The sequence below is a fragment of the Scyliorhinus torazame genome, chromosome 24 (assembly GCF_047496885.1).
Source record: "Scyliorhinus torazame isolate Kashiwa2021f chromosome 24, sScyTor2.1, whole genome shotgun sequence".
Taxonomy (NCBI): domain Eukaryota; kingdom Metazoa; phylum Chordata; class Chondrichthyes; order Carcharhiniformes; family Scyliorhinidae; genus Scyliorhinus; species Scyliorhinus torazame.
In genome coordinates, this window is record NC_092730.1 from 6,830,591 (window position 1) to 6,841,152 (window position 10,562).

Consider the following 10,562-nt stretch of genomic DNA (forward strand, 5'->3'; position numbering starts at 1 on the left):
CCCAGAGACAGAGCTGTCACTCACACAGCCCAGAGACAGAGCTGTCACTCACACAGCCCCCAGAGACAGCGCTGTCACTCACACAGCCCAGGGACAGAGCTGTCACTCACACAGCCCAGAGACAGAGCTGTCACTCACACAGCCCAGAGACAGAGCTGTCACTCACACAGCCCAGAGACAGAGCTGTCACTCACACAGCCCAGAGACAGAGCTGTCACTCACACAGCCCAGGGACAGAGCTGTCACTCACACAGCCCCCAGAGACAGAGCTGTCACTCACACAGCCCAGAGACAGAGCTGTCAATCACACAGCCCAGGGACAGAGCTGTCACTCACACAGCCCCCAGAGACAGAGCTGTCACTCACACAGCCCAGGGACAGAGCTGTCACTCACACAGCCCAGAGACAGAGCTGTCACTCACACAGCCCAGGGACAGAGCTGTCACTCACACAGCCCAGAGACAGAGCTGTCACTCACACAGCCCAGAGACAGAGCTGTCACTCACACAGCCCAGAGACAGAGCTGTCACTCACACAGCCCAGGGACAGAGCTGTCACTCACACAGCCCAGAGACAGAGCTGTCACTCACACAGCCCAGAGACAGAGCTGTCACTCACACAGCCCCCAGAGACAGAGCTGTCACTCACACAGCCCAGAGACAGAGCTGTCAATCACACAGCCCCCAGAGTCAGAGCTGTCACTCACACAGCCCAGAGACAGAGCTGTCACTCACACAGCCCAGGGACAGAGCTGTCAATCACACAACCCAGAGACAGAGCTGTCACTCACACAGCCCAGGGACAGAGCTGTCACTCACACAGCCCAGAGACAGAGCTGTCACTCACACAGCCCAGAGACAGAGCTGTCACTCACACAGCCCAGGGACAGAGCTGTCACTCACACAGCCCAGGGACAGAGCTGTCACTCACACAGCCCAGGGACAGAGCTGTCACTCACACAGCCCCCAGAGACAGAGCTGTCACTCACACAGCCCAGAGACAGAGCTGTCACTCTCACAGCTCAGAGACAGAGCTGTCACTCACACAGCCCCCAGAGACAGAGCTGTCACTCACACAGCCCAGGGACAGAGCTGTCACTCACACAGCCCAGGGACAGAGCTGTCACTCACACAGCCCAGGGACAGAGCTGTCACTCACACAGCCCAGGGACAGAGCTGTCACTCACACAGCCCCCAGAGACAGAGCTGTCACTCACACAGCCCAGGGACAGAGCTGTCAATCACACAGCCCAGAGACAGAGCTGTCACTCACACAGCCCCCAGAGACAGAGCTGTCACTCACACAGCCCCCAGAGACAGAGCTGTCACTCACACAGCCCAGGGACAGAGCTGTCACTCACACAGCCCAGGGACAGAGCTGTCACTCACACAGCCCAGGGACAGAGCTGTCACTCACACAGCCCAGGGACAGAGCTGTCAATCACACAGCCCAGAGACAGAGCTGTCACTCACACAGCCCAGGGACAGAGCTGTCACTCACACAGCCCAGAGACAGAGCTGTCACTCACACAGCCCAGAGACAGAGCTGTCACTCACACAGCCCAGAGACAGAGCTGTCACTCACACAGCCCAGAGACAGAGCTGTCACTCACACAGCCCCCAGAGACAGAGCTGTCACTCACACAGCCCCCAGAGACAGAACTGTCACTCACACAGCCCCCAGAGACAGAGCTGTCACTCACACAGCCCAGAGACAGAGCTGTCAATCACACAGCCCAGAGACAGAGCTGTCACTCACACAGCCCAGGGACAGAGCTGTCACTCACACAGCCCAGAGACAGAGCTGTCACTCACACTGCCCAGGGACAGAGCTGTCACTCACACAGCCCAGGGACAGAGCTGTCACTCACACAGCCCAGGGACAGAGCTGTCACTCACACAGCCCAGGGACAGAGCTGTCAATCACACAGCCCAGAGACAGAGCTGTCACTCACACAGCCCAGGGACAGAGCTGTCACTCACACAGCCCAGAGACAGAGCTGTCACTCACACAGCCCCCAGAGACAGAGCTGTCACTCACACAGCCCAGAGACAGAGCTGTCACTCACACAGTCCAGAGACAGAGCTGTCACTCACACAGCCCAGAGACAGAGCTGTCACTCACACAGCCCAGAGACAGAGCTGTCACTCACACAGCCCAGAGACAGAGCTGTCACTCACACAGCCCAGAGACAGAGCTGTCACTCACACAGCCCCCAGAGACAGAGCTGTCACTCACACAGCCCCCAGAGACAGAGCTGTCACTCACACAGCCCAGAGACAGAGCTGTCAATCACACAGCCCAGAGACAGAGCTGTCACTCACACAGCCCAGGGACAGAGCTGTCACTCACACAGCCCAGAGACAGAGCTGTCACTCACACAGCCCAGGGACAGAGCTGTCACTCACACAGCCCCCAGAGACAGAGCTGTCACTCACACAGCCCAGAGACAGAGCTGTCACTCACACAGCCCAGGGACAGAGCTGTCACTCACACAGCCCAGAGACAGAGCTGTCACTCACACAGCCCAGGGACAGAGCTGTCACTCACACAGCCCAGAGACAGAGCTGTCACTCACACAGCCCCCAGAGACAGAGCTGTCACTCACACAGCCCAGAGACAGAGCTGTCACTCACACAGCCCAGAGACAGAGCTGTCACTCACACAGCCCCCAGAGACAGAGCTGTCACTCACACAGCCCAGAGACAGAGCTGTCACTCACACGCCGGTACCGCCCCCTGGTGACGCAGCCTGGACCCCGCCCCTCTGTGACGCCGTCCGCCTCGCTCCTTTTCGCGCTGGGCCAATGGGCGCGCGGTGACGTGTCAGCGGGGCGGGACCCGGGCGGCCGGGCCGAGGTCAATCCCGCGCCGACGTCACGCGACGCGGCTCGAGCTGAGCCAAGATGGCGGCGGCGCTGAGGTGAAGCTGAGCGGCCGGGAGCTGGTCCGGGGGCCGGTGCCCGCCCCGGGCTCGGGCGGTGGGCGAGTGCGGCCCCGGAGCCCGGCAGCCGCTGTCCCCCCCCCCCCCCCCCCCGGGATCCACATCAACCCGCGGGACCCGACCCCTCCCTCACCCTGCGGGCCGGCTGCCAACCCTCCCGGGCTGCCCGGGAGGCTCCCGGCCGCTGCCCCGCCACCTCACTCACTGCCACCGCCTTCCCTCCCCCTCTCCCGGGGCTCCCGGGCGGCTGGGCCGCCCCCGGGCGGGCTGTGTGAGGGTTGGCGAAGGAGCAGCCGCGGGGTCGAGGCTGCCTCCCGGAAAGTGGCCAACCCGAGTTGGCAACCGCCTGGAGGACGCAGTGTCCCTCTTGTGGCCGAATAGCTGGAGCCCCGGGTTCACCCATCCGTGCCCATGGATCATTTGTGCCTGTGGGCGGCATTGTTACCCAGTGACTTGGTGCGCTGTGGTGGATCCTCCCCCTGGTGAGGGTGGATTCTGAGTCCCACTGGGTGGGGGGGTTTGGGTCTGACAATGTGGGCCGGTGCTTGAGGGCACGCCGCACTGCCGCGGAGGTGCTAGCTCGGCGAGACCTGCCCCTCCTTTCACGTGAACCGCTAGCGCCCCTCAGACAGGGTAGGAAGAATCATACGCTCCAATCCCTACAGTGCAGAAGGAGGCCATTTGACCCATCGAGTCTTCTCTGACCCTCCGAAAGAGCACCCTACCCCGGCCCACCCCCGCCACTGCTCTAAGCTCTGCGTCGGGCGGGTGGGGGGAGTGAATGGGGTCCTCCTACACCAGCTCAAGTCAGGTGATGAAAATGTCCGCTTTCTGTCTCCCTTCACAGTGCACGATGGGTAGTCCTGGCCTGGGTGACTCTTTCTATCACAACAGTGGAATCTGTAGACAAAAGTAACTTCAAAACCTGTGAACAAAGTGCATTCTGCAAGTAAGTGTTGGCAAAACTCGAGGGTCAAAAATCTTTGTGTGTTTGAGTCACTGGAGGCTGTCCAGAGAAGGTTCACTCGGTTGATCCTCGGGAGGGAGGGATTTTCATTTGAGTAGGTTGGGCCTGTGCTCATTGGCGTTTAGAACAACGAGAGGCGATCTTATTGAGAATTCTCAGGGGAGTCTTGACAGGGTATAGTTTCTGAGAGGTTGTTTCCCTTGTGGGAGAGCCTAGGGGCCAAGGGAATAATCTCAGAATAAGGGGTCACCGATTTAAGACTGAGATGAGGAGGAATTTCTTCTCTGTTGAGGGTAGTAAATCTGTGAATTCTTTACCGCAGAGACCTGTATGTTCAGGGCTTCACGGTGCCGAGGTCCCGGGTTCGATCCCGGCTCTGGGTCACTGTCCGTGTGGAGTTTGCACATTCTCCCCGTGTCTGCGTGGGTCTCACCCCCACAACCCAAAGATGTGCAGGGCAGGTGGATTGGCCACGCTAAATTGTCGTTTAATTGGGAAAATTAAAAACAACAGTAGCAGGAGGAGGCCATTTGCCCCTCGAACCGGTCCTGAGCCAAGACCGCAAAGGTTAGTGATTCTTGAGAAAATATGCAGATGTGGCCTCTGGTGAGGATAGGATCCCCAGGCGTTCCCTCACCTCTCCCTCTGTGGCTCACCTGTGAGGCAGGCTCGCATCAGGCAGCCTGCTGTTACATCAGTGGCTTCGCGCGGGATTGCACTTGAGATAGAAGTGTCTGACGAGCGCAAGCTTTGTGTTCTTCCCCAGGCGACAGAGGAATGTCAAGCCGGAGAACTCCCCCTATCGAGCTCTGCTCAATTCACTGGAGGTGACGGAGAAAGTGGTCAGGCTGCAGCTCGTCAATGAAGTTAATAAGGTGGGTGTGAAGATGGCCTCTGAACGCTGCCTTTCCTAGCCTCCCGTGTGTGTGGAACGTGGAGAATTCCCTCGCCTTGGTCCACTCCGAGGGGTCGGGGGTGGATAACCTCGGAATAATTTTGTGAATGACTCGGAAGAGCCCCAAATTTTGAAGTTTCCTGCTCGGGTAGAACAGGAACCAAACTGTTTGCACCACCAGGAGGGACTGGTAATCAGATGTAAAATGATTGGTGAAAGAGCCGGGGGAAATGAGAGATGCTTTCTAATGTGGCATACAGCTGCCTGAAATGGATAGCTCCTTCAAAGAGCTAGCAGAGGCGTAGTGGGCCGAATGGTCATCTGTGCTGTCTGTTCCATGATCTGGAAGATTTGAAAATGGAGGTGGATGTTTTGGTTGGGGCCTCCTTGTATTTGTGATCAGGACGACGTCTGTTTTCCCTCGCTCCCTTTTCCCAAACGCCCAGCAGAAAGAACAGAGACTGGCGTCCGTCTCCTGTGGGCTGGACAGCTGGTTTGTGATGTAGAACAAGGCCAGCAGCGCGGGTTCAATTCCCGTACCAGCCTCCCCGAACAGGCGCCGGAATGTGGCAACCAGGGGCTTTCCACAGTAACTTCATACTTGCGACAATAAAAGGTTGTTATTATTGTCTCGCGGATCATCGGGAAAACCCCCCCCCCCCCCCCCCCCCCCCCCCAAAACCCGTAATCAGTTTCCAGGGTCGTTTACTTTTGTCTTCCATCCCGCGTGGACGCCTCGAAGGAAGGCCAAGACTGCTAACCGTTCCGTGTCAAGCAGATCACGCGCCTGATTTAACCACCGGCCACGTCCGTGCTGGTGGAACAAACATCACATCGACAAAGCGAAGGGGGGGGGGGGGTGGGTTACTTTTGAGTCTTGCCTTCCTCGTGTTGGCCAGGCCCTGCTGGTGTGTGGGAACGTCAGTGTGTATGTTTCTTTTTCAGGTTCCTTTACTACTTGAAGTGTTTGGCCTTCAAGGGAACGTGACCAGGATTAAAATTAATGAGTTCAATCCTCTGAGACCACGATATGAAGTGCGGGATGTTTTAATACAAGACCCACCTACTGTGCCGTAAGTTTGCTGGACTTTTTAAAAAGCTACAAATAGTCAAATAAAATATCCGTGTTAATCTATGCATTTTAAACTCTTTGAACGGAGTGTTATAAGAACTGGGAGCAGAATTAGGCCACTCGGCCCATCAAGTCTGCTCCACCATTCAATCATGGCTGATATTTTTCTCATCCCCATTCTCCTGCCTTCTCCCCATAACCCCTGATCCCCTTATTAATCAAGAACCTATCTGTCTCTGTCTTAAAGACACTCAGTGATTTGACCTCCACAACCTTCTGCGGCAAAGAGTTCCACAGATTCACCACCCTCTGGCTGAAGACATTCCTCCTCATCTCTGTTTTAAAGGATCGTCCCTTCAGTCTGAGGCTGTGCCCTCTGGTTCTAGTTTTCCTACAAGTGGAAACATCCTCTCCACGTCCACTCTATCCAGGCCTCGCAGTATCCTGTAAGTTTCAATAAGATTCCCCCCTCATCCTTCTAAACTCCCAACGAGTACAGACCCAGAGTCCTCAACCGTTCTTCATACGACAAGCTCTTCATTCCAGGGATCATTCTTGTGAACCTCCTCTGGACCCTTTCCAAGGTTAAGCACATCCTTCCTTAGATACGGGGCCCAAAACTGCTCGCAATACTCCAAATGGGGTCTGACCAGAGCCTTATACAGCCTCAGAAGTACATCCCTGGCCTTGTATTCTAGCCCTCTCGTGTTGTTGGCCTGGGGAGCGAATGCTGTGCTGATATTCAGTCCCCAGATTAGTGCGGCTATACACAGTTCCCTGATTGACGAGGCAAATCGCTGGCCCTCTGCAGCTCCCAACCCAACCCCCCCCCCGGTGAGGATAAACTGTGTGCTTTCCGATTTCAGCTTAACGGTTGTGGGGAAGGACGAAGGCAGCGTGGAGCTGGGCTTCGGAAACCAGCTGTACAAACTGATTGTCACCGCCAAGCCCTTCAGGATGGACATCATGACGGGGAACGAGCTGCTGCTGAGCATTAATTCCCGGGGGCTGATGGTGTTCGAGCACTTGCGAAAGAGGAAGGACTCGTGAGTACCCGGCTGCCTCCGTTAGAGGGAGGGGATGGGGGGGCGGAGAGAAGAGAAACCGTGGGTGGGAAAAATTCACCAACTATCTCCTCTTGTCCCCACGGCGTGTAGACTGGGGAACGTGGAGTGAATGGAGTTTACAACCCGCTTCATTCCGTCGTCCCTGTTACCCCAAAGACTTCATTCTTTTTCGCCAGCAGAGTAGGACGAGCAGCCGTTACCTTTATCTGTGAATGTCCTGTTGCAACTTCCTGAACTCTCTCATTTCTCATTGGCCTGTGGTGACGGCTCAGCTATCATCTAATCATTCTACTGATTCATTGCTCGTTGAGATACATCGTCTGTTTTCTATTATACCTGACATTCTGCCCAAGCAGTGGCTATTCCGTGTTTACCCTGTCCCTCCAGAGTAAACCGCCCTGATTGAGCCTTGTTCCTTCCTCCACCCTAACCCAGGGCCGGCCCAATCTCGAATGTTGGCTCTGCGGCTAAACCTGGATTCTTACAGCTTCGCCGCTCTCTCTGTCTGAAAGGAGATGCTATCCTGCCTTCTGAACCTCTCGCGTTTTAATCTTGTATCCATTTCCCTTGTTCTGCACCCCCTTGGCTACAAGGAAGAGTGCGCTTCTCTCTGCACTGCCCCAAGCTTGTCACCATTATAACCCCCCCCCCCCCCCCCCAAATCATTTCCATAGCTCCTGTGAAAATAGTCCTAGCTTTTGGATTTGGAATTCCTCGGAGCTGGCTGTAGACAACCCAGTGAATCATCTGTAATAATAATCGCTGATTGTCACAAGTAGGCTTCAATGAAGTTACTGTGAAAAGCCCCCAGTCGCCACATTCGGCGCCTGTTCTCGGGGAGGCCGGCATTGTCACAGCTCCCAAGTTCCGAATGTCTCCCCTCCGGCAGAATGAAGCTTGCAGTCTCGTTAACGTTTTTAACGGACACGTCGGCTGCCCCGGCCTTTTATTTTTAAGCATTCTCTTGTGGCCGAGCCCTTGATCTCTCCTCCTGTGGCTCAGGGTGAGGTTTTGGGGGTTACGATGCTCCTTGGGAAGTGTCTGGTCCCCTTTTGTTTTTGAAGGAGTGGAAGTTGTCGCTGCTGCCGTACCAGCCTGATCGGCCGAGGCCGCAGCCCTCTGCTCCCCGTCTAAAGGACTGGGGACTGGGGGGGGGGGGTGGTGCTGCTGCTTCCCCTGTGTGATTGACGGATTTTTCTCACCCATCTCGTCGAGAGTAGCTCCGGTGTTGACTTGGTGTGTTTCTGAATGTCCTGTCTGTAGTCTTGTTATCGGGTAAGGGATCTGCTGATCTTTCTCTCTCTCTCTCTCTCTCGTTCAGCTATTGGAACTCTCCCAGTCGCATCCTCTCTCCACCCCCCCCCCCCCCCCCCCCCCATCCCGCCAGGCATTGCTCTCGAGTCCGCAGTGATCAGAAGCTGCTCTGGTTTTTTTGACCCAGCACTTGCTGAGCCCGGGATTGCCCCCTGGTCGGTCAGTGACTGCGGCCTGTGGTCTAGGAGGGGGGGGGGTAGTCAGTCTGTCTTCCCCGCTGGATATTGGGTGGGAGTCGGGGAGGGGGGGGGGGGGGGGGGGGTGGGATCGTGTTTGCAATCGCGCCGTCACTCTTGGCGTAGTCACTGGGGGTCGGGCAGTGGAGGGGCTGCTGCTGCTTGGGGATCCCTGTCAGTTGGGGGTGAATAGCTTCGCTGGTTTGCCTAATTGTCGAGCCCTTCCCATCGTCGCAATCCCCCACCGCCACAATTTTCCGACCGGCTTTACCTCTGTCTCCGGTTCACCTCCTCCTTTTCGCCGCAAATTCTATCGGTGGGGAGGCCCCAGTAACTGTGCAAAAGATGGGCAGATTCCTTCACCGTTGTGTGTCTGGTAGAAAGCATTGTATAAACTTCTTGGTGTTTTACTGTCTTCAACAACATCGACTGAAACTCATTTTGTTTTTTTGTTTTTTGTTTATTTTATTCCATTTGTTTCTTCCTCCTTTGCAACCCCACCTCTCTCAGTTACACGGAAAAAATTAGCAGCACAGTCGGTAGCATGTGGAGTAAGATCAAGAACATGTTCGTTAGGTAAATGATGCACCAACGCTGTCTTTTTAGTCCCGTTTGTGCACCTAATGATACTTGCGCTTAGGGTTGCAACGATATTAAAGTATTGGGGTGGCATTGGAATAGCAAGATGCACCTCATCGATTTGGCGATCTCCCCTTCGATTGAAAGTATTGTCTGTGAATTCAATTTGATTGAATGCAAATCTAATGTCCTGACTCTCTCTCTCTCTCTCTCTCTCTCTCTCTCTCTCTCTCTCCCCCCCCCTCGATGGAGAATGTTTGGGATTTGTATCGACAGAGAACTGTCTCCGTCCCTCCTTGCGCTAACGCTCTCGATTCTTTTCGAATGCACGCGCGCTTTTTATTTTATTTTTTTTGCATCGTGCTTTGCGAGGGACTGACGCAGCTTGAGTGAACCACGTAACGCAGCGTCGAAGAGGGGCAGGTGGCACGGTGGGGCAGTGGCTAGCACTGCTGCCTCACGGCGCCGAGGTCCCAGGTTCGATCCCGGCTCTGGGTCACTGTCCGTGCGGAGTTTGCACATTCTCCCCGTGTCTGCGTGGGTCTCGCCCCCACAACACAAAAAGATGTGCAGGGCAGGTGGATTGGCCGCGCTAAATTGCCCTTTAATTGGGGGGGGGGGGAAGAATTGGGTACTCTTAAATTTATTTGCAGAAAATTGCAGGGGGTGGGGGTGCGTCAGGTTAGCCGTATCTGGAAACAGGTTCAGACTTTCCCACAATCAGGTTGCCAGTCAAGCGGGGGGGGGATGCGTAGCAGACACCAAGGCCACCCACGTGGAGGGCGTTGAAGAATCCCCCAAGGGTCTGTTCTTGCAGAGCGAGAGTCTGTTAACTAAGGTGAATCTTACAAGGACAGCTTGCCTCTAACCCACCTCTCTGGGAGGCGGAGTAGGCGGATTGCACTGTGTTCAAATCATTGGGGGGGGGGGGGGGTGTAAGTGTCGGGTGTAAAATTGTCCCACCTGATTCTACGGGATTTCTGCTTGGCGTTTGGGATTAAAATGCTCCCCCCCCCCCCTGTGCTTGAGCCTTGCGGCTGGCTGAAGTGTAACTGAGCTCGGCTAACCTGCCACATTGAGTCCTCCTCCAGCTCCAGTCTCTCCCCGATGTCCTGTTAATGCTCTGAGGTCACCCTCGCTGTTGGGTGCTCCCACTTACCCTGCCTGACTGCAGCCACTGTGCTTGTGGATTAAACACCTTGAAAAGGATGTGGAAAAAGGCTTTGTCCAACACCAAGTCACCACATCTTCAGTCTCACAGCTCCGGTGCCATCGCGGGAACGTAATTTGTGGGGGGGGGGTTGTCCTCCGGTTTTGGGGTTCTGTGGGGTATCTCCCTCCCGCGGTCTCGCATTCGCCTCTGCATTAGTTTCAGCTCCCAGCTCATGTCGCCGGGCTGCTGTACTCTCTTGCTCGCTGTTGATGTCACCGCAAGTTTATTCATTCTTGCTTCTTGCTCATCAATCCAGTTTTGTTTTTTTGCTTTGTTGACCTGTCGTGGTTGGTGATAAAGGATCTGCTTGTGCCACGTGTTTGATTGCTTACTCTC

General features: G+C 55.5%; 1 protein-coding gene across 1 annotated transcript; it reads left to right on the forward strand.

The window, feature by feature from the left end:
* The first annotated feature begins 2,811 nt into the window (after positions 1-2,811).
* On the forward strand, positions 2,812-9,029 carry LOC140400084 (neutral alpha-glucosidase AB-like). Its single transcript, XM_072489561.1, has 6 exons — positions 2,812-2,922; positions 3,791-3,892; positions 4,677-4,785; positions 5,751-5,878; positions 6,744-6,923; positions 8,945-9,029. The coding sequence occupies exons 1-6, from the start codon at positions 2,906-2,908 to the stop codon at positions 9,012-9,014; spliced, it is 606 nt and encodes a 201-aa protein (XP_072345662.1). The 5' UTR covers positions 2,812-2,905; the 3' UTR covers positions 9,015-9,029.
* The last annotated feature ends 1,533 nt before the right edge of the window (positions 9,030-10,562 follow it).